General features: G+C 38.0%; 1 protein-coding gene across 3 annotated transcripts in view; it reads left to right on the top strand.

Annotated features, from left to right (window-relative positions):
• SLC4A3 (solute carrier family 4 member 3) overlaps positions 1 to 23,436 on the top strand; it is a 53,819-nt gene that overhangs the window by 22,498 nt on the left and 7,885 nt on the right. For all 3 annotated transcript variants that reach the window (XM_039354383.1, XM_039354384.1, XM_039354382.1), the window contains exons 4-15: positions 464 to 789; positions 1,578 to 1,735; positions 4,890 to 5,101; positions 10,771 to 10,922; positions 12,403 to 12,583; positions 13,085 to 13,220; positions 13,722 to 13,902; positions 14,770 to 14,869; positions 16,267 to 16,451; positions 17,745 to 17,961; positions 18,250 to 18,477; positions 22,545 to 22,693. In XM_039354383.1, the coding sequence (XP_039210317.1) occupies positions 464 to 789; positions 1,578 to 1,735; positions 4,890 to 5,101; positions 10,771 to 10,922; positions 12,403 to 12,583; positions 13,085 to 13,220; positions 13,722 to 13,902; positions 14,770 to 14,869; positions 16,267 to 16,451; positions 17,745 to 17,961; positions 18,250 to 18,477; positions 22,545 to 22,693 (2,225 nt within the window). The remainder of the gene's footprint in view (positions 1 to 463; positions 790 to 1,577; positions 1,736 to 4,889; positions 5,102 to 10,770; positions 10,923 to 12,402; positions 12,584 to 13,084; positions 13,221 to 13,721; positions 13,903 to 14,769; positions 14,870 to 16,266; positions 16,452 to 17,744; positions 17,962 to 18,249; positions 18,478 to 22,544; positions 22,694 to 23,436) is intronic.

The following is a 23,436-nucleotide window of genomic DNA, read 5'->3' as shown; positions in this document are numbered from 1 at the left end:
CGGCAGCATCCACCTTGGCCAGTGCAGGGGGGTGGCGCCATGCACACGCGGCGCTCCCGGGCCAAGGCAGTTGCTGGGTGACGGCCCATGTGTGCCCTCGGCCTGCCTGGCGCACACTCCAGCCGCAGGAGAGGAGGCAGAGCGCACACGCCAGAGAGAGAAAAAGAAAAAGTGAGAGAAAGAGAGAGAGAGAGAGAGAGAGAGAGAGAGAGAATGAGAGCGAGCAAACTCCGCCCCTCCTCCTGCCCCCGCCCACAGGGGTCACGCATTAGGAAGGTTGAGAACCACTGTTCTACTGGTACTATTAAAATCCCAGGCGGAACAAGAAGAACATACATTCTAACCAGATGGATATATTTCCTATCTCTTTTTTCTATTTTTCTCTTCGTTTTTTTAAGCTTTGTAGAAAGTTTTTTTCTTCTCTCTCCAGAATACAATCCCTTCCACTGTTTCTCTTCCACAGTCCATCGCCAAACATCCCACCACATCCATCACCCCCTGTCAACCCACCTGCCTCCACCCCCGAAGACCCAGAAGAGACGTCTTCATTTGAATAGGAAAAAGAAAAAGAAGAAAAAGGCAAGGAAAATGTCTATGCCTCCCTCCAACGTCACTCCAACCATCCAGGAGGAAGAAGAGGAGGAAGAAGAAGAAGAAGAAGAAGAAGCAGAATCTGAAGGGGAAGAGGTTCTGGAGAAGGAAATCTCAGCCGAGTCCGATCTTGAATCCTCTCCCAAAGAAAGGTCTTTGGGCACTTTAACAGCAGGACTGACTGAAAAAAGTGTTGAGGTGAGAGACTTCCAATAGCCATAGCAATAAGAACTTAAATTGATATGCCGCTTCCCAGTGCTTTACAGCTCCTCTGTAAGTGGTTTACAGAGTCAGCATATTCCTCTCAGCAATCTGGGTCCTTCTCGGAAGGATGGAAGGCTGAGTGAACCTTGAGCCGGTGAGAATTGAACTGCAGGCATTCCACACTGCAAGAGGAGTTTGGGGCTTGGAGGTTCATGCATAAGAAAGAAGTTTGAAAGAGTTCCCAAATCCCATGTACAAGAGGGATCAGGTATTTTGTGTTTGGTATGCGTGTGTGTGTGTGTGTGTGTGTGTGTGTGTGTGTGTGTGTGTCATTTGTCAAAGGTAGGGGTCTTTATAGCACAATGTCCCAAATATGCTTTTCAAAAGGCAACTGGGCTTTCTTGGTTTTTTTTTCTTGAAAAACATTTCCCTTCTCATCCAAGAAGCTTCTTCAGTTCTGAAAAGCTTTTTGGATGAGAAGCAAAATGCTTTCAAAGAAAAAAAAAACCCCAAGCAAGTCCAATTGCTTTTGAAAAGTACATTAGGAACAACCATGACCTGGATGATTGAGAATCTCCACAGACATTTATAGCACAATGTTAGTATGATACTGTTGACTGATAAAAAGCAAAAAAAAAAGGGGGGGGGTCATCTCCATTTTTCCCCCCTGGTGTTAAAAGTTCGTTGTTCCTTATTTTTTCTCAGTTTTAACCCAAGCAATAGGAAAGTTAATTTTCTGAATAATGTTGTGTCATTTTAACCCTTTGCACCGCTTCTTTCAGTTTACCATTGGACCAGAGGAGCCTGAGGAAGAAGAGGAGGAAGCTCATGGCACCCAATGCACTTTGTCATTTCATGGGGCTGAGAAACACAGTCATCTCTCCCCAATCCCATGTTTCTCTAGCCTGCTGCCAGAAAAAGGCCCTACTTTTTCTAATAGGTAAGAGGGGATGATTTTTTGTATGTTTTGGAATTCACATAGATTGGAAACATACAGGACAAAGTAGTAACATGCCTTTCCAATTCAGGTTCAGGAATTCACTTTGAGAGTATAAATGGGATAAACCTAACTTCAGAAAAAGCTCATCCAGGTTTAATTTTAATATGTATCTTCCATTCCAGAACAGGGCTTTTCAACCTTTTCACCCATCGTACCACTTTTAGGATATGGCAGCATCTGAGTACTACCAGTCGCTTAGCAAGGTGTCAAAAACTTGATAACCAAAAAAATAGGAAAAAAGTGATAAAGTACAGCTAGTCCTCGACTTACAACAGTTCGCTTAGTGACTGTTCAAATTTACAATGGCACTGAAAAAAGTGCCCCCAAGCCACAGCTGAGCAAGACACCTGCCTGTTCGCCTGGCTGCGCTCTTCCTCCTGTCCGAGGTTTTCATTGTTATGAGCATTTTTGTTGAGGATTGGCAGTGGGGGTGGGATGGAGGGTGTTTGGTTTTTATTCCCCCGTCTGCTGGGTGGTTGCAGCAGGTTTTGGTCACTTCATATGACCCTGGGACACTGTGACCATCATAAATATGAATCAGTTGCCAAGCATCTGAATGTAAATCACAAGACCCTGGAGAGGCTGCAACATTCCAGATGATCGGCACTTCTTCTGGGCTCAGCAGAAGCACCAGGATCAATGCTGCTTTCCAGCTGATTGGTGCTTCTTCAGGGCTCAGCGGAAGTGCCAGGATCAGCGCCAAGGTCCAGCTGGAGCCTGGCGCTGATCCTGGCGCTTCCGCTGAGCCCTGACAGCCCTGCAGCTCCAGCCATCTCTCACTCAGGCTTGTGCGGTGCTGTTACCGGTTCAGCTCATTCCCCTCCCCCGCTACCACTTTTTTAGGATGGTCGCGTACCATCTGCCAGGTGCCAATGTACCACAGGTGATACCCATACCACTGGTTGAAAAGCCCTGTTCTAGAATGTGTAAAGAAGAATGCATATTTTTCTCATTATTAAGGAAATAGAGTCATGTAGGCAGCATAGAACAATGTGAACTTCTTTTCCTCCCCCCACCAGGATGATAGAAAGAAGGCCAAAAGAAGGAAAATGTCATCCTCCTTCCATGAATTTGCAAAATGCAAAGGTACCTTAAGTTCTGGTATCTCAGTAGTTCATCTGCAAAAGTCTCTTCCTTCCAAGGCATGTTATCAGATTCCAGCTCTCCATGACATAAACTAATACCAATGTATTTGTTTTAAAAAGCGTTTATAGTATGTTAAGACACACAGCTTACAAGTATGTATTACAGTATTAGTCTTCAAAAAAAAAAAAAGAATTAGGAGTCAAAAAGCCAGATGTAAATAAATAAACAATGGATACATCCATCCAAAAGAAAATGAAGCCTTATGTGAAAAAACTAGGCAACTTGCTTTGAGCACACGCAAAATAAAATCAATCCTAATATAAATCTGATTACTTCTACCTCCAGAAGCATGGGTTATGTTATATTGTTTCTGGGGTCCTGGAAGATGTAGTTGTACCACCTGAAATGTCTTTAAATTCCATTCTTTCCTTCCCAACAGTTAGTTGCTTCTCCTGGGGAGATTATAAAACAAGCCTCCAGCAAACTCCTCCATGGCTATTTAACTTCAAGGAAACTTGTGTTTTTCTCAGGGATTTAGGTACTTAGCTCTTTAGGCTTTGTTATTATAGGTAGAAGAGATTATTTTAAGGTAACGTTTGTGTGTAGAGAGCCAGTTTGGTGTAATGGTTAAGATATTAGGCTAGAAACAAGGAAATTGTGAGCTATAGTCCAATCTTAGGCACAAAACTAGCTGGGTGTCATGGGCCGGTCACTGTCTCTTGTCCTAGGAAACAGGCAGTGGCAAACCACTTCTGAAATCTTGCCAAGAGAACCGCAGGGATTTGTCCAGGTAGTCACCAGTTGCAAAAAAAAAAAAAAAAAAAGTAATTGCATTCTGGTGTAGGAGAAATCTCTAGAAGCTTGCGTTGCTAGAGATGGCCTTTACATTTATACTCAGGGAGTCTATGGTTCAAATATTCACTTGCAAACTTAAACAGTGAGGAATATCGGTAGTCCTTGTATTACAATAGCAATGACATCATGTGACTACATCCCTTAGCAATGACAATCCTGACAATACAGGAGGTTGTCATAACTCCAGGACTATGTGGGTCATTAAGCGGGAAGAGGCAAAAAGCTAGCAGGTGAGAGCTGTGGATGACAGCTGGTTTTCTCATTGGCTTTGTTTGTTGGAAGCTGACAGGGATCATTGGAAATCATGATCGTGTGATTGGGGCACCAAACACTACCACAGATTGCGATCACCTAGCTGTGGGATCACTGCAGCAGCCAGAACTCCTAGGATTGATTATGAAGTCCCCCTCATTTAAGGGATTGTCACTAAACGCATGATTGTAACCTAAGACTAGAAGAGAACACTATGTCAAGCCACAAAACCTACTGCCTTTAGGATCAACGTGAGAGCCATTGAAGAGTTATTTTGGTGGAACTGAAGTTTCTTCTGGCAACAATTACTGGAAGATATATTGGACAATGTGACATGAACTGTCAGAAAGAGTTTAATTATCTGCTTCCCGCCATTTTCTCAGAGCTAGCTTCACTTCTATCTGACTTAATAAAGTTTACATTAGAGAACGCAATGTCTCTGGTGTTTTGCTTCGTTGGGTTTTTTTGCCGGAACTTGATACATTAAAGATGTCACAGCCATCAAAGCTGTCATAACGAGATCTATCCACTGAAGAAAAAGCTTTTGAAGATTCATCTTTTCAGTTAGGAAATATTGTACCTCAGATAAAGCCATTAAGAAACCTGCAAGTTGTCTTTGTTGAGAAATTCTCTAGGACAGAGCTTAGATTATTCACAACCTAAGAGTTTTACAGTTCTCAACCTGATTTCAAACACTTTCTGCAAACATTTAGTTTACACCTATGGACTGAACTAATCTATTACTTTCCTCGCAGTCTGCTACTTCAGAAAGAAAAAAGAAGATTTTGAAAAGAGAAAGTGGGCGGGAAAACTCTGGAATTACATTCTGTCCTCTAGGAACAAGTTCTCACTTTCAGTTATTATTTCTCTGCCATCATTATTCTCTTTCTTGCCTCCACAGCTTTCCTGAATACAGAGATAATGTATGTCGGGGATGGGATAAGCGCAGACCATGGAGTCAGGTGCCAAGTGGGCAGCGGTCAAACTATGATCTGAAGGAGAGAGTGTGCATTGGCAGCATGACTGCAATAGAGAATGCCACATATCAGCGAATCCCCACTGATGAAGCTGAAGCTCAGATGTTGGCTTCTGCTGACCTAGATGACATGAAAAGTGAGATTCAACTTTGACCTTTGATTCTGTCCCTAGTAATGGTGATGGTTGCAGCGCCTATATGCTGGGATTTACCTTGAATGCAGCATATGGGAGGCCCATAAAAACATCAGTGTAACTATTCTTCTGCATTAAAAATAAGCAACTGGATTGTGTAATATTTCTAATAATGACAGAAAGATGTATGTAGATGTTTAATGCTCAGGATATTCATTTGCTATACTTTGGTATATTTGCAGTCTGAAAGAGATTGCGGTTTTGAATATAACAGCATATAATAGCCATTATATTAATGGCCATGCAACATAAATAATTCTGGTTTGTTTTTGTTCTTTATTTAGGTAAATTGCATTCCAATTCTATTTACCTTATTCATTAATATTCTTCTAGATTCAGGGTATTTGATATTTAACTTCTAAGAAAATATACAGGAAAGGAAAGTAGATAGAAAATAATTATTATTTAGTTTCTCTTTCTACATAAGTTATGATTTTGTAAAGTTCTGCTTGTGTTTTTTTTAATCTTCCTTTTTATTAAGATAAAAATAAATCTAAGCAGTTCCTTATATTCTAGCATTTACTTTGCTCCCTGAAGTTAATTTATATAATTCTGACTTCCATACATTCATTCAAAACATAGTCAGCAATATATTTCTTTCAAATGTTACCACTATGCTTTCAGTTCCAAGAAATAATGTTATTTTAGCACTAGGCTAGCTATAATGTACAGGAGTCTATAATGAGATGTAGATACATGATTTTAATTCATAAGATATTTTGACTTGAGAAGCTTTAATTAGTTATGCCTAAAAAGTGCTTTTTAGGAATATCCAAGAGATTTTTCTTGTTCTGTTAGCAATCTCACATGTGATGTAGGAAGAAAGGTAGGGAGGGAGGGACAGCAAAACTGATGAAATATTTTTTTTTAATTATTTAAGCATTGAGGATCCTCCAAAATGTTATAAATCCTACAAGATGTTATAAATCATTCTACTTAAAGATGATTCTCTAGGCCTTTCTTTACTAGACAGAAAATCCTCAAATAATATACATATCTTGCTTTCCAAATTTGACCAGACAAACTGCAATCCAATAATTTTATTCTCTATATCTTGTGCTACTACTCATCCATAGTTTACTGGATGGTATTCAATTCTCATATGTTAAGGCTGAACCTTTACGATTTTGCTTTCTCCTTTTTAACCTAAAGTTATCTTCACCTTTTTGCTCTTGGAGAATTATGTTTTTCAATTTCTGGAGGGAGTAGCCAAATTTGAATAGGAATCTGTATCAAATGCAGTATCTATCACGGTCTCAAATCCTACAACGAATTGAAATGTCAACTATTTACTGCTATGTTCTGCACCTTCCCTGCCCCTCCCAAAAGCTGAGTTCTCTCATTCTCTCAGTGCAAAAACATAGAAGGGACGTCATGGAAATGCAGTTTGGGGCCTCAGGACATAAAGATGTCAATAGACTAGTTTCCAAGCTTCAGTAGAAAGAGACACTAAAAGCATGTGAAGGGGGGGGGGCACAAAGGAAAACAGCATAGCAGCGTATCATATACTGGATTTCCTTGCTGGCTTTGGTAGTATGCAAGGATATATTTCCACTTGGATTCTAAACAAATAGCCAGAATTTTGGTGCTAGTTTTTTCACTAGATGGTCAGTAGTAGTATTCTTAATCAAATTCTATCCAAAAAATCCTGAGCACTGGATGTTGTGCTATCCGAAAAAAATTCAGAGAAGAGGAACTCATCTCCTGCCTAAATCCTACTTTTTGTGATGTACTCAAAATTTTTCATCTTCTAAAGAACGTAACAATGGCCAGTCCAAACAGAAAGGAGACAGTAAAGGACACTGGAATAGGAGACAGACCAGAAATAGAGATAGCTGTATGTGCCTATAATTCATTAGATTATGATGATTTTGAGGAGTTTGCTCTCAACTTCGAAGACTATGATTTATGGGAGGCTATTCAGAACCACTTGGGTTGTCCTGATCTGGAGCCAATTCGTAAGTACTGCATTTGTGCTAGGATTCACATGTACAGGTATACGTATGTGCATCCTTCCACATATTTACTCTCAACTTCACTTAGACTTATTTTTTTCCGTTAGATAATCAGATTTAAAATATAACAAACTTCATTTATTTTGAATATATTTTATCACTATATGCAATATATCTTATCACCATCTGACAATTGTATATTTCAAAATTCTTTTTTCTATTACTAGAAATTATTTTAATTATTCTTTTCCCACTTGAAGTTATTTTTTTTATTTGCTTAACTTTATCCTATCCCAAAAGTTTATTTCTCTGTTGTTCTAGAGGCTACTTGTTAAAATATGTTGGAAATGTGAACCTGAAGGCATTTAACTACAACCTATATTTCCTCATTCCTGTGTCAGACATACACACCCATGAACAATTGCAACTCTTTATTCCTCAGTTTGATGCCTGTAATTTATTTTTCCATCAACATCCACCATCCACTCATCCATCCACTCCACACACAGATATTGTACATTCTGAGCTGTGACATGCTTTTCTTATTGTAGTTAGATGAACTACTCATAAACATACATTCATATATTGAAAGACCATCAGAAGTTGCTACAAGCATTGAGCACGTTAACTGGTTAAATATGCTGAGAATGGGAATGGAGAGTACTTAGAGTTGTCAAAAAAAACTCAAAAACCTTCTTTAGGAACTGAAATATTTCATTTTGATTTTTGTAAATATATATAACAATGTATCTGAGGCATATTATACACAGCCCACAGAGTACTAGTTAATCTGGAGCAGGATTTAATCCAGTGTCTCAAAAGCAACTATTAGCCCAACTGAAAAATATAAGCAATATACAACAACTTGTATCTTTCCTGTTAAAAATCTGTGCACTAAAACAAATTGCACTGGTGTAGATATGTGAAATTGATGAACAAATTAGCATTATGTAGCAAGATGATTGTATTTTCTTCCTGAAATATAATGGATTCCACAACAGTTTTGACTACTAAAATGTTAGATTTATTTTAGATTACATCTCTGTAATCTAATCTAATGAGTACTACCCATGAGTACTAGGACTTGAAAAAGTCACAAAACAGGTGAAATGCATATATCAATTGGGTACAACTGATGTTACTCTAAAAGTAGATAATAGGACTTGCAATCACATCACTGTTCATCATCCACAGAAATTACCTCACATATGCAGCATCCACAGATTCATCCATTCATTTGTTTCTTCATTCTACCAGTCAACTATGAAATCTTCAATTAAAATTATGAGCGTCATGTATAATTGTACATAACACATTGTAGCACTTGCTCTAATTAGCTTCAGTGCTTTATTACTGATGAATAGTGTTTGTTTTTTATCATATGCAACAGAAAATGGGAAAGATTGGGATTTAACTTTCAACAAGCTCAAATTGGTGGATCGGTAGGCTGCAAGCCATCTGAGATTTCTAATGTTTCAAGGTGAAAAATAGAACTCCTAAGAATTGTCTTTGCCTGTACCACCCATTTAATTCATCTCTATCAGTAGTCATTATTCTCATTTTATGCTGGAGGTAACAACTCTCCTATACTTTGTTCATTGCAGCATTTATAGCCAGTGCTTTTGTACTCAAAGTTTGCTTTTGCCATTATGAAATACATTAACTTTTGATGAGGTATCAAACAAAAGACTAGCCCTTGTAAGATTATGCCTTTGGCAGTTTATATTCATAAATGGAAATGGTGCAAAGAAGAAGGGACCTAAAACTACTTAGTTATATAGATTTTAAAGAGCCCTATATTTAAAAGGCAATCCGCTCATCAATTTAGATGACTCTAGCTCTTCAAAGATTTTTCTCCATTTCCTTGTGAGTAATGTTCAATAGAGAAATTACATTGGATTAACAATCAGCAGTTGTTGAAGTGTTTGCTTTGAGGAGAACTACAGCATTGTTATGTAATGTTACATAATTAAGAATGTTGCACTAAGATTACAGAAACCAAAAGAGGGATAAAGTGGAAAATTGATGAATATAATAAAGTGGGTGTAGTACAGTGAGTTCCTTTTATATTGTGAATAACTTGAAGGTACACTCTCCAGATGACTGCTTTATGAGAAAATTCTTATTTAAAGAACCAGAGGTTCACCTGAGAAATACCTTCCCCAAAGGGCCCACTCATATCCGTGTTACATAGTCATCTGCAAAAAAAAAGTTCTTATTTACCCAGACATTTTAATTTTACAGGATTTTTATCTATGCTTTAATATTATTGATTGATTTAAATATAACTGGTTATATACCATAACAATCTCATTATAGAACAGAACAGAATAACAGAATTGGAAAGGAATTTGGAGGTCTTATAATCCAACCCCCTATTCAGGCAGGAAACCCTATACCATTTCAGACAAATGGTTGTCCAATCTCTTCTTAAAAACTTTCAGGCAAGTTGTTCCACTGATTAATTGTTCTAACTATCAGGACATTTCTCCTTAGTTCTAGGTTGCTTCCCTTCTTGATTAGTTTCCATCCATTCCATTCCATCCTGCCTTCAAGTGCTTTGGAGAAAAGCTTGACTGCCTCTTCTTTGTGGCAACCTCTCAGATATTGTAACACGGCTTCTCTTCATTAAACCAGACATACCCAATTCCAGAAACCGTTCCTTATATGTTTTAGCCTCCAATCCCCCTAAATCATCTTTGTTGCTCTTCTTTGCACTCTTTCTGGAGTCTTAACGTCTTTTTTACATTGTGATGACCAAAACTGGATGCAATATTCCAAGTGTGGCCTCACCAAGGCATTATAAAGTGGTATTAGCACTTCACGTGATCATATTAGCACTTCACATGATCATGATTATGATGATACATATATTATAAAAACTCTTTCCCTCAGTCTCATAGATGAGGCTCCAAGGCTTACATAAGATAATGCTCCAGCCTTAGATTTTCCTGTTGTCTTTGTAACACCCAGCAAAACAGCAAGGGAATAGAGAGGTTCTGCTATGCTTCAGGGAACACATGACAATTCTTATACATAGCACTTTTTAAATAGTGTTTTGCCAAACACTTGTAATTGCACCTCTTCGTATTGGGAAATACTTTTGAAAAATGAGCTTTTGTTGGATTCCTGTATTGCAATATCAATTTCTTTAAATGAAAATCAAATGTTCATCATAATGTTTTGCATATGGAAAATCTCCAAATTCAGCTCTCAACAAAGTTAGTCTAGGTGGGAAGATTCTACTGAGCGTATTGCTAAACAGTGTAGGAGATACTGGGTAAAATGAACTGATGGATTTTTTCAGATTTAGCTCTAAAAAAAAAAAAGATATTGTGTGACTCATAAAAATAAGTAATATATCTTTGTATATTTTTATAATGTATTCTGCATTCAATAGTTACCCGGTGCCAGTGTTAGGAAACAATTTCTTTTGAGCTTTTATTATGCATGACAAAAGCTACATATTTCTATATCTATACGTTCCTGGGAAATGGAGCATTTAAAATGGAAACTGCATTTTGTGAGCCCTGAATTCTTTAGTCATTAACAAAGATTTGTGTTTCTTGGAGCACTTATGGCATTCATGTAGCTTTAGTCATAGAAGGACATTTGTGTTTTATGTACCCATAAAACATGAAACTGCTATTATTCCAGGCCATCGTTTTGAAGATAATCCAGGAGTTAGGAGACATCTGGTTAAGAAGCCATCTCGGAGCCAAATCAACAGGTCCAGCAAAACATCTTTGTCCTCGCAATCTTTCAAGAAAAAGAAAAAAAAAAAGAAACTTGACCGAAAACCCCATGAGGTACCACAATGGCGTTTCTTTTTGAATCTCACAATGTATGGCACCAGCACCTTCATGCATTGTTCAGTTTATTGCTTGCTGGTAAATCATTTTCCATAGGAGCAGGGATAATAGAGATGATAAGATTGGTCTCTAGGAATTAGTGTAAACCTAGTAACCAAGGTTATTGCTTTAGGATATAAACAGGTAGTCCCAGTCTAGTTTTTGCTATCTGGTTCTTCAGTAATAAAAGAAGACCATGTTCAGAGAGGGAAAATGGCCTGGAAAATTACAGTTATAAATTGGAAACGTACAACCTGGAGTCCAAGAGCCAAGAATGACTCCTGAAAGTATTCCTCAAAGTGATCTGAAAATTACAATATTTTATGTGAAATAAGAGAGAATTATTAAATGCATACTTAGAGGATTATAATACAGCATCAGCTTTATTTAATTTTAATTAGCAATAGATATAACTGTTATAGAATCAAATTTAGTTTTTTATTCTAGCCTCATCCTCTAATTTTTGGAATGCAACTCTCCAACACACTATTGGAAGAGGTTATATATTCCTGTTACAGACTATTTAGGATGTGAATCTAGGCTACCTTCTCTTACCTTATGCATATTCTCAGTACATATTACTTATTTATATATTTAACACATTTATAAGGCCACCTATCTCATACATGATTCTGGATGGCTAACATTTAAAACAAAATAAAAACAAAGCCAATAATTAAAAACAAGTACTATAAAATAGCAAAGACGAACTATCACAACATCCCACAGTCAATATAGCCAAGAAACTGGCTCACCCACACTATTAGGGCCCCAGGTTTGACAGCAGAGTCAAGTTTTTTATGCCTTGCCAGAAGAATCAGTGCAAGCCTATTCTTGGGAGGAAGATATTCCAAAGGACAGATGCCATGGCAGAAAAAATCCTCTTCCTGGCTCCTGTCTTGTGGTTGGGACCTGGAGATGCCTCTCCTGCCAGGCCTAATAGGATGGGTAGACTCCACTGGGGACAGTAGCTTTTATAATTAACCTAGCTCCAAACCATGAAGGGCTTTAAAGCTACCTGCCAGCACATTGAATTGCACCCAGGAGCATCTTGGTAGTCAGTGCAACTTGCAAAGCAGAGATGTCACATGGACTGAAGGACAAATACCCATAAATGCCCACACTGGCACATTTTAAGGTAGCTGAAACTTCCAAATACTCTTCAAAGGTAGCCTGGCCCCATATAGAGTGCATTGCAGTTATTCAGTCAGGAGGTGGCTAAGACCTGAGTGATTGAACTGGCATGAGGACATAGGCAATAACTTTCATTTCCTCTTGAATTATACTTTGGATGCTGTTAAGCATGTGTCATTTACAGAATTTCTGGTATTATCAGGGCAGAGCTAAAGGGCGCTACCTCTTCCCTGCAGCATCCTTATAAACTAATAGCAGAAAACAGGGTAGTGTACTGGAGTTTAACTGTCTTGCTTTTCCTTAGGTTTTTGTGGAGCTGAATGAATTAGTAGTGGACAAAAACCAGGACATGCACTGGAAGGAGACGGCACGTTGGATCAAATTTGAGGAGGATGTGGAAGAGGATACGGCACGCTGGGGAAAACCTCACGTTGCCTCACTCTCTTTTCGCAGTCTTTTAGAGCTCAGGAAGACTATTGCCCATGGTGAGTAACTCTGATGAGGTTAGGATTTGGCTTGAAACATGTATTGTTGCCTCTTAGGCAGGAATATACTAACGAAAGACATTTTACTTAAGCTGAAGGAAGAATTTTTAGGATTGAAATAAACTTATTCATAAAAAGGAGAAAATGATCAATGGTTGTAGTCATTATCAATGTAGTCCGATGGCAGAATGTACCATAAAGTGTAATTGTGGAACAAGAAAAGGACACTAAATCATTAAATGTATTAATGCTACATTAAACCATTAAATGTTGGCTTTGCATTTATTTATGTTTTTCACAAGACATATACATTTGTATGAGTGGACAATACTTCTCAAAGCCTTTAACTGCATATTTTGCAGATATGCTGCTAACATAGTAAGAATTTGGTATTTTTCCCTAAAGAAAAAAATAGAATAAAAGGAGACAATCTGCTTGAGAAAATTTTTGACTGTGAAATAATTCCCGTGCCCTTCCATTTTTTTTTTTTTTTAATCTCAGGAGCTGTTTTGTTGGACCTGGAGCAAACAACATTGCCAGGCATTGCTCATCTGGTGGTTGAAACTATGATAATCTCAGATCAGATCAAGGCTGAAGACAGAGCCAATGTCCTGAGGGCCCTACTGCTCAAGCATAGGTAGGTGGTCTGGTGTAAAATGGTGAATCTAAACATACAGTTAATTGGAATTGTGAATAAAGATATAATAGAAGAGGAAGAACTACTAAAGTATAAGTAACTATGACACAGTACAAAAATTTAGATCCTAAAGATTAAGCAAGGTCTTGGGGATGATAAGACACAGTCGAAGACAACAAGATAACTTTTTGATGATTCCTTAAAGAAGTTATTGAAGAGAGGATGTACAGATGTGCTGGCTAGCCTGTAACAGGAAAAATATCACATATAAGAAGTTCTAGCAAATCTACATACATGCAGGAAAATCAGAATTTTATAATACATTGGGGAGCTGGAAGGTAGATGAGCAGAGATTTGCTTCTTATGGATACAGCAAGAGTGAACAATGGTTTTTCTTCACTTCAGTTAGGTTTTAGGACAGCTATTTGAAGAGCAACTGTTTAGCCAGAGAAATTAGGCCAAGGTTTTTTAGCTTCTTTGATATCAGTATTATTTCCTCAGCCACCCCAATGATGAGAAGGAAGCGTTCTTCCCCCGGAACCATTCCAATTCCAGCCTGAATTCTGTAGTGGGAAATCATCATCTCAATCACAATCACACAACTGACACTTGCATGCCATTGATGGGAGAAGAGAGGATTGAGATGACAGAACCACGAATCCATGACCCTGAGTACAGAGAGGTGAGTTTAAAAAAGGATATGTCAGCCCTTCAAGGTAGACCAGGCTAAATTACCTAAGTCATAGAGGCTAATACTATTTGTATTACAAGTAGTAAATTCATTACAAAGATTATCTTTGCATGAATCTTGCAAGTCTGAATGTGCTTTCCCTGTTCATCCCTTTATCTTATTGAAAACTAGGAGGGGTCTTGTATGAGATATTTTCTCAGCTTACTGTTCAGACTCACACTCAGATTTCTTTTATCTGACCGTATCTTAGTAGTGGCTCTTCCTCCTGTTTCTCAAGGTTATTCTTTCTGCCCATTACAGGATCAGATTGAATTGATCTGTAATTTACTAATTTAAATTAAAATTAATTTATAGTGGCGTGTAAGTTCAAGAAAAGTAAGTATATGAATTATGAACTGGTATATGTGCACTGAAAACAAACAAAAAACAGTTTTTAAAAAGCTTGTATCAAATAAAACCTGGATTTTACCACTAGTGTGAAATTGTGCATATTTCAGGGCCTTCCATAATTTATTCTGCTTCTGCTAGTCATGGAGACGGAATAAGAAGAAGTTGGAGAAATGACTTAATCAAGAATATGAGTATATGGAGAAAATAGGTCATTAAATTAAAGAAAGTAATTAGTATAATATAATGGTCCTGAGAATAAATTGAATTGATTTATTAATTAACAAATCCATGAAAGTGTAAGGGGGATATAATAGAACAGTCTTTAGACTTACCTTAAATAAACATGTAGAAAAGTAAGGGGTTAAAGTCTGTACCTTGTAGAACCTTAGTAACTTGTAGCTTATACATTTCACAAAGTCAAGGGCTACTCTAGCCACCGGCTAATTTGGATATTTCCTGTTGGGACAGAAAAACATGCACCTTCACAACACCGAGGGACATCGTGGCAAATACATCAAATTGATGGAGAAGATTCCTGATGATGCTGAGGCCACTGTAGTGCTTGTTGGTAAGGAATCCTAAGTCAAAGTGCAGTACGGCTCCATGAGAAAGGCTCATGGAATTAGGGGAGCTGTAATATTTCCAATTATGTATATGCTGTCATATTTTGGTTTTATTCTATTCTGGGATGTGTATAACCTGTTCAGAACCAGGCACAATTGGAGCAGTACATAAATATAAACCAATAAAATAAAACAGAATAGTCTTGTAGATTACCAGTACAGAGGCCAGTAAGTAGCACAAACTGTTCATATCAAAACAACTAGACCAGTGGTGGCGAATCTATGGCATGTGTGCCAGAGGCGGCACTCGGAGCCCTCTCTGTGGGCACACGTGCCATTGCCCCAGCCCCACCTCCCCCCACGGCTCACCTCCTCATCAGCAGCCCCCCTGGAGGAGAGTCATCCCCAGGCACAGCCCACATGGAGCAACACAGCCAAGGACATAGCCGGGCAGCAGGGACAAGACTCCGCCCTCATGCCCCATAGCATACAGATGATGCTGCAGGGTGTGGGCGGATGGTGTGGCTGTCATGGCGCTGCAGGGCTGCCAAGGCGATCTGTGGTGGGCCATGCAGGCGGTGCATGGCCCTATGGATGGGCGGGGCAGGGGGCGGGCAGGGGCGGAGCAGGCAGGGCAGGAGGCAGAGCGGGGACAGAGGGCAGTTTTTGGGCACAAGGTTCGCCATCATTCAACTAGACAAAAGGAGGGAAAGAGAGTACATAAAAGAAACCACAATCATTTACTGACAGTAGTAGCAGCATTACCACTGGCTTACCGCATAAGATATAGAAACAGGACCCCTGTTAGGAAGCTAAACATAGTCCCACCATTTCCATGCCTGGCCAAAATGTTAGAGCCAGAATACAAGCATTATCTCTCTATGTGTGTATTTGCTTAATTGCTGCGGCTCAGCTTGTGTTCCATTGATATAGTAAGACTTTGGCCAGTTACCTATTAACTATGAGATCATTCTGAAATCTTAGCTCCTCAACCTGAAATTCTTAATTGAGAAAAACTAAGATTGACATAGCTTCTGTTCCTTCTTGGTTACTTTTATTTATGGAGTGGTGGGGAATGAAATTTCTGAATTGGCTTCGTTACATTCATTTTTGGATCAAAATATAGTTGCACACTGATGAAGATTATTATTTTTAAATTCTATCTTGGTATATCTTTCCAAAAAATAGGACCCAGTAACTGCCAACTCTGAACTTGAGCTGCTTATATTAGTTACAGACGTATTAACAGCAATTGAAGTAGTAAGATATCACTAAATGTAACGTGAATCTGTCTATGCTGAACGCTTTCTGCCTAGGCTTCCCTATATGGGACATACTTCTTGTTACTTGTAAATTCTATAGTGATCTAATATCTCTGGTTTTATTCTTCATTTCCTCGTAGGTTGTGTTGAATTTCTTGAACAACCATCAATGGCTTTTGTCCGTTTAAATGAAGCTGTGTTCCTGGAATCAGTTTTGGAAGTTCCGATTCCTGTTCGCTTCATCTTTGTTTTGCTAGGGCCAAGTCAGTCTAATGTGGATTACCATGAGATTGGACGTTCAATCTCTACTCTCATGTCAGACAAGGTAAAGACCTGGCTTTTCATTTAGGCTCAAGCATAAATGGAGATGTTGGTCACATGAAAGGGGGTATGGAGTGACATAAACTACATGTCAAGGGCAAAAGTGAAGTGTATGGAAGAACAAAAAATGTCCTACATGTTAGATTTCAGAAAACAACAATGATACATTCTATATTAACCTCCCTACCTTTTCCAAGTTAAACTTACCTGGAGATTTTGGTGGCCTTGATTTTGGATAGAGATTTTGATAGCATTAATTTTTGATGAAATTTATTTTCAAAAAAAGCTGGCTTAAAGCTGCAGCTATATTTTAGTTTCTACTTTCCTACTCAATTGTAAGTTTTGTGTGAAAATTGTCCTTCCAAATATTCACAAGGTTCTAACAGGAGAAGTTGAAAAATAAACTATCGTGACAAGAAGTATATTTCACCGCATTTCCTGTCTGGCCTGTTGAGCAATTGATCCAGCATTTTTATAGCATGTGTTGTTCATGAACTCTGTGCTCCTATTTGCCTTCAGCAATGTTTTTCATGTGGACGAATCTTTTAGTAATAATTTATCCACACTTCTGTTTAATGTAATTAAAGTGTAGTAGTGAAAAGGGAGTAATTCTTAAATCCCAGGATCACTGTCTCAGTTCTCTCCTGCCAGTATTCAAATTTCTAAAAGTTTTTTTCTACCTCCTCAAAATGTTGCTCATTAATTTAAAATTTTTTTAAGATAAACCAGAAAAATTAAACAACCACATAACAAGATCATGCTTAGCAATTGAATATGAACCTTATTAAGTTAATACTGTGTGAAAGGACTGTTAAAACAGAGATGGGAAATCAGTATCATCCTACACATTGCAGAGCTGTAATTCCTAACATTCCTTGTTATTGATAAATTGACTAGGGCTGCTGGAGACTGGAGTTCAGCAACAACTGGGAGATCACGTATTTTACCTCAGCACCAAATAATGTTTTAGTGTCAATACATGAATTGTCCACTTATTGGAATCAAGATTACGTTGAATTGCTTTTGTGCTGAAGTTAAAGACTATAGAAGAACTTTAATAATATTTTAAACAAATGCATGTGTATGCATATGCATACACAAACAAACACACATTTTCCTCAAAAGGCAAAATAGGAACAAAATGTCAATTAAAGGCAACTGTACTGTTTCACTGAAAATGAACTGAGGGCTATATCTTGAGCTGGGGACTACACTACCAACTGGTAATATTAGAGTGGGCAGAGGCGGGTATAAAGATGTTGTCTGTATCTCACCATGTTCTCCCATTGGTTTACAGCATTTCCATGAAGCCGCTTACCTGGCAGATGACCGCCAAGATCTGCTTAATGCCATCAATGAGTTCCTAGACTGCAGCATTGTCATTCCTCCATCAGAAGTAGAAGGGAAAGATTTGCTCAGATCAATTGCCACCTTCCAGAAAGTGCTGCTGAAGAAGAGAAGAGAGCGGGACCAGAAGAAGTCCCTCAAAGAAACAAACTTTCAGGAATCTAAAGGTCTCTTCTGTCTTTGCCTATTGTATCTAATTCCTCTGATTCATACTGTGGCTAGAATAGAATGGGTGAGATATGACATACTCTTGACATGTCAGTAACACTATTAAAAATTGATGCAGTAACAAATTAGATGTTGAAGGCAGACTTTGTGGCAATTAGTAGAAGCAAATAAGGGAAAATTTGATGCGAGTACCTGTCTGAGTACATACAGTAGGATATTAGTGTGGAAAGGTGTCTTGCTTCAGCATCTCTGACCATTTCCCTGCTCTTCTATTTATGCCTTTCCAGAGCTATGTGAGGTGAAAGCTGAAGAAGAAGAAGAGGGCGAGGAGGAGGAGGATGACCCTCTGAAGCGCACCGGCATTTTCTTTGGTGGTTTGGTGCGGGACATAAAGCGCAGGTACCCCAAGTATCTGAGTGACCTCAGAGATGCCCTGCACAGCCAGTGCCTCGCAGCCGTGCTATTCATCTACTTCGCTGCTCTCTCTCCTGCCATCACCTTTGGGGGACTGCTAGGTAACAAGTCCGCCCTCCTTTTTCCTCATCTCCCCTACACATTTTCTGCTCAAGCTGGTTCCTGTCTTTCTGTACTACCCAAGATGTTGAGCAGGAGGTTAACATTTTGCTTCTACTAGCTGAGTGAGTGGGATTGGTTCATGTGCCTGTGTCTGTGCTAGTCTAGTGGACAGGCTCCATTTGGCTCTTGCTGCATTCAGTTGAGCTTGGCTTTGATCTGTTTCACCCCTGCCTGGCTCTAGGGCTTTCTAGTCTACTGCATGTCTCATCTTCTATGGCATCCACAAAAGCTCTATCACTCCTTATGTTGCTACAATGGGATTTTCATTAGCAAACAACCTAGGAGTCCAAACTGGGAAAGGATAAGAGCAGCAAACGAGAGAAGTCAATTTCAATCTCTTCTTATAGACAAATGAAGGAGAATTAGAATAATGATTAAGGTGCTAGAGGGCAATGAATACATATATGTAACCCCGTTTAATGTTACCCTGAGGTAAGATGGGCAGCCAATAAATTTTATAAACAAACAAACAAACAGATAAATAAATAAATTTCAACAACCATAACATTTCTGTAATCAAATTATTTCTCTGGCAAGAACATTTTTGTTGGATTGGAGAATGGGGAAGAGATTAAAAAGGGGCAACAAAATGGAAAACAGAGTTATGTGCAGCCCTTTAGAGTACTGGCTTTAACCATCTCCCCCTGCTTAAGTCCCTCCATGGACATGCACCTATCTACAGATTATTCCCCAAAAATGGGGCTGTTGAAAGAAAAAAGGTTATCCACCTCTGATTAAAGAATTTAAAGGTAGGTACCACTGCACTGAGTTCACTTGGAAGCAGATAGGCAATCGACGTTTGTTCACCGTATGATTTTGTCTGGCTGAATCAGTTCAAAATCTGACAGTCAAGTTCTGCTCTAATTTATATATATATATTTAAAATATATTTTATTGATTTTTACAATAACAATCTTTAGTGCTTAGTAAACAACATGTTGTCTGAGGTCATAAATTTAACAACAATCAATAATAGTTAATTTCTATGATTTCATAATCAACATACTAACTAAAAATACCTTTCCTTGATCCTCTCTTCTTCTAATAATATTCTCCTTTTACCAATATTGAACAAATATAGTTCTTAATACTTTCAATACATACAAAGTTGAATATCAACATTTTTCTAGTATTTGTACAAATAACAGTAACATTGGTATGTAGCGTCTTTTCTTATCAGCTTCTTTTACAGTTGCATTTGCAAAAAGTCATCTTATATAAATCGTTATAGGTCCTGTTTTCAGAATTTTTATTTAAGCTTAATTTCCCCTCAGTATTCAAAACATTTCTTGTTAATTACAATTTTCTCAAAATTGATTACATTTAAATATCTAAAATATTTCGTACATTTAAATTATCCCAATGTTTCTTCATTTCCCATATCATAAAGAAATACTATACTACTTATAAATTACATCTCTCTTACTATAAAACCCATCCATATCTAAAATTTAACTATTCTTTTAACCATATTCAAACAAGTGTTTGGTCATATAGCACTCCATCTAGAAGTTCAAATCATCTCTCTTGAGTCTGGCTCTCACCTTCTTCTTTTGCCAAGGAACTTTCCAAATCAGTGTGTTCAGCTTGCAGGTGATTCTTCCTGTATATTTATAAGTGTTGTTAAAGATGGGAAAGACAAATTGAGTGAAGCACTTTTGAGGTGGAATTTCGCCCATTTATATTTATTGAGAAGCTTCCATTTTCCTTCTCCCTCAATTTCTCTTTTCATTTTTTGTCTCCCAAACTCTAGTGGTTCTCCTGACAGCTCTATAGTCCATTTTGTCAAATCTTCTTTCTTATCCTCAGCTTTGTTTTGAAATCCTGAAAAATAGAATGTCTTTTCCATTTCTGATATTATAGCAGAATCTTGCAGATTTTTCTTTGTTACTATGATTTTCTTTGATTGTACCTTCCATCTTTAAATTGTTTTCCTCTGGTTTTTGTTCTATTGTCTGATTTATTTGTTCATTCTTTGTCATCATTTTCTGAGAGTTTTTTTAATTGTGAGCTTAGGTCAAAGATGTGCTCACTTATGTCATCAAAAATATTTTTAATCTCATCAGGATTTGAGACAATTGTCTTTCAAATTAATTGCAACATAGCATGCATTTCCTCCTGGAAGATATTGTCTTATCTTGAAGTATTACTCTTGCAGATATCTGGTATTCCAGACTGGAGATTTTAGAAAAGAATATTGAGTGTGGTTTCCTGCCACTACTGTGTATGCAACTTCCATTTTCATCAAAGCAACCAGTCTTAAGTTCCAAACACCATAGTTTTATATAGTTCTTATCTTTATGAACAGTCCAAAATGTTCAACCACTTAAAACAATCCAGTAGTTTCCTCCCTAGAAGGATAGCCAAAAATTAAGGTTTTTCTTTCTATGCAGATGATTCTTAAACTCAGATATCACAGCTTAGTAAGTGTTTATAATTCAAGAAGATCAGTCATTTTTATAACAATTGTATTTCTCATTCTGTGAAAGATAGCCCAATGTATTTTCTTTCCTCTGTTACCAGCTGTTCTCTGTTTAGCTGAGAGTCACTGTGAATCAAAGGAACAAGTTGTGCTCTATTTCTGGGTGTCTTGCCAATTTCTGAGGCAGGGTAGCTGTAGTTCTATACTCTGATCCATCACTAGATGTCAGTAGCTTTTATTTTCTAACCTCCAAAACGAAACAAATTATTTTCTTATAATTTCATCAATATTCTTTCAAATGGAAAATCTTGACAATTTCCATAGTTTTCAGTTTTATCCAGATTGTAACTTTACATTAATCCATTTCAATGTATTTCTGTCCCCCATAAAAATTAAATCGCCGCTTCCTTCTTTGGAAGAATGGGGTTATAGTCCCCTTCCTTCTCACTTTCAGCGGATTTTTTGCTTTTGGGGATCTTTTCCAGGAAATCAGTTTCAAAATAAAGAAGAGAAGATCAATGTTCTTACCCAGTTCCAAACACGCTGTTCACTTTTGTTCTTAGTTGGTGCTTTTGGACTTCGGATGCTGGTAGCTTGGGCTAGACACCAGAGCGTAGCTAGCCTTTCTCCTGTCGGGTTGGAGAGCTTCCCTATAATGTTGGAATTCATAGATGACCACTGTAAAATCACAGTTACTCATAAGTAACTAGTTATTTTTAGTCCTCTTCAGAGCCAGTAGAGATGTTTCTGGGACAGATTGAATAACAGTTGTTTGGCCATGAGAATTATGCACAGATATGTTCATATATTGCATTAAGCCATAATATTGTTTATTTGGTTTGGCTTTTATATGAGTCTAGCCATTCTGGTTTGTTAGCCATTAACCATAACACAGTATATAGACCAGTGGTTCTCAACCTGTGGGTCAGGACCCCATTTGGGGTCGAACGACCATTTCACGGGGGTCGCCAAACAATGCAGTCCGCCATTTTTTCCCCCTTTTCCTTAGCTGTGCTACTCCCTTTTATTCTATTGGCTTTTGAAAGCCAATAGAATAGACTCTCTTGAATAGATTCTAATTCTATTGGCTTTCAAAAGCCAATAGGAATTGTCCAGGCTGTCTCTGCCCTGCTGAGCCCACCAAAAGTCCCATTCTGCAAATGGTGCTGCACCAGTTGAGTAGTCCTCGACTTACGACCGGTTAAGTAGTCCTCGATGTACGACCAGTTGGGGGTCGCGGCATTAAAAAGGTTGAGAACCACTGATATAGACCCAGGCAATAACAGATTATTCAACAAGTTGTGCTTAAATAAATCAGACTTAGTGTGATATAAGAACCTAGCCAGAGGGGTGTGTGTTTCTGTGTGTGTGTCTGTTTTCAGATGCAATTGTAGACCTTATATAATCTATTCCAGAACCCAGGTGAAATAGTAGAATAGATATGTATGGAAGGACTCATTAGCAATGGCAATTGAGAGAAAAATATTTTTTTTCTTTAAACCCCAGATGTGAAAAAAAACCTGCATGGATATTTATATCTGCAACATTGCAGTGTATCCTAAAGACATTGCTTCCTTTTTACAGGTGAGAAAACAGATGGTCTCATGGGTGTTTCAGAACTGATTATCTCCACATCAGTATTGGGCATGCTCTTTTCACTTCTGAGTGCACAGCCACTCCTTATCATTGGTTTCTCAGGGCCCCTGCTGGTCTTTGAAGAAGCTTTTTACAAGGTATGTAAAAATAATGCTGTCAAAATACTGAACAGATAAGACATGTGAGAAATGATATGTATGAAGTGTTTCTCCTGTATGCTGAAACCATTTTTACTATCTCATTAAAGTTAGCTACAAATGAGGGTGTTTTTACTTCACAACATATAACAGTCATACTACACATAGACCTGATCTTTTCCGTTGGCATATTTTTATGAAGCTATTATGCTGCTCAAGTAACGTCTAGATTTGGCCTGTTTAAAGCTAGTGATGGTTCATATTGTAAAAAAAAAGTTTCCTAATCTCCACAAATGGATCCAATAGTTATCAATTGTTGTGCATTCATACTTTAGCAAATTGTGCCTATGATAAAAACACTAGTCTTAAATTAACAATTTAAGATAAATGCATTGCCTTAGCTAAGATGGTGGTGTGTTGCTTTATAATGGTGTACAGCAGTAGTTTATATATTTATTCAATTTTTATAGCCACACATCTTAATCAATGACCAACATGGCTGTTTTTGCTGCTGCTGCTGCTTTGAATGTTTTCTGTCTTTGCTTGAAAAGAATTTTGCACTCAGAGGATCTCTCTCTTCAGCAGGCTTAGCAATCATATGGGTACCATTCTATATATTGTATTAAACAGGGAAGGAGGTTGGGTAATTAATCTGCAATTCTATCTCAAAGCAGCCTGGTAAGGCTTAATAGAATAAGACAGTGGGTATTGGGAAGTAGGCTAGTAACCCACTATGGGTTTTT

The sequence above is a fragment of the Crotalus tigris genome, unplaced genomic scaffold (assembly GCF_016545835.1).
Source record: "Crotalus tigris isolate CLP2741 ecotype Arizona unplaced genomic scaffold, ASM1654583v1 scf7180000018550.1270297659:1495590, whole genome shotgun sequence".
NCBI classification, from domain to species: Eukaryota; Metazoa; Chordata; class Lepidosauria; order Squamata; family Viperidae; genus Crotalus; species Crotalus tigris.
The sequence above is the reverse complement of the archived record's forward strand: the minus strand, read 5'-3'. Positions and strand labels throughout refer to the sequence as shown.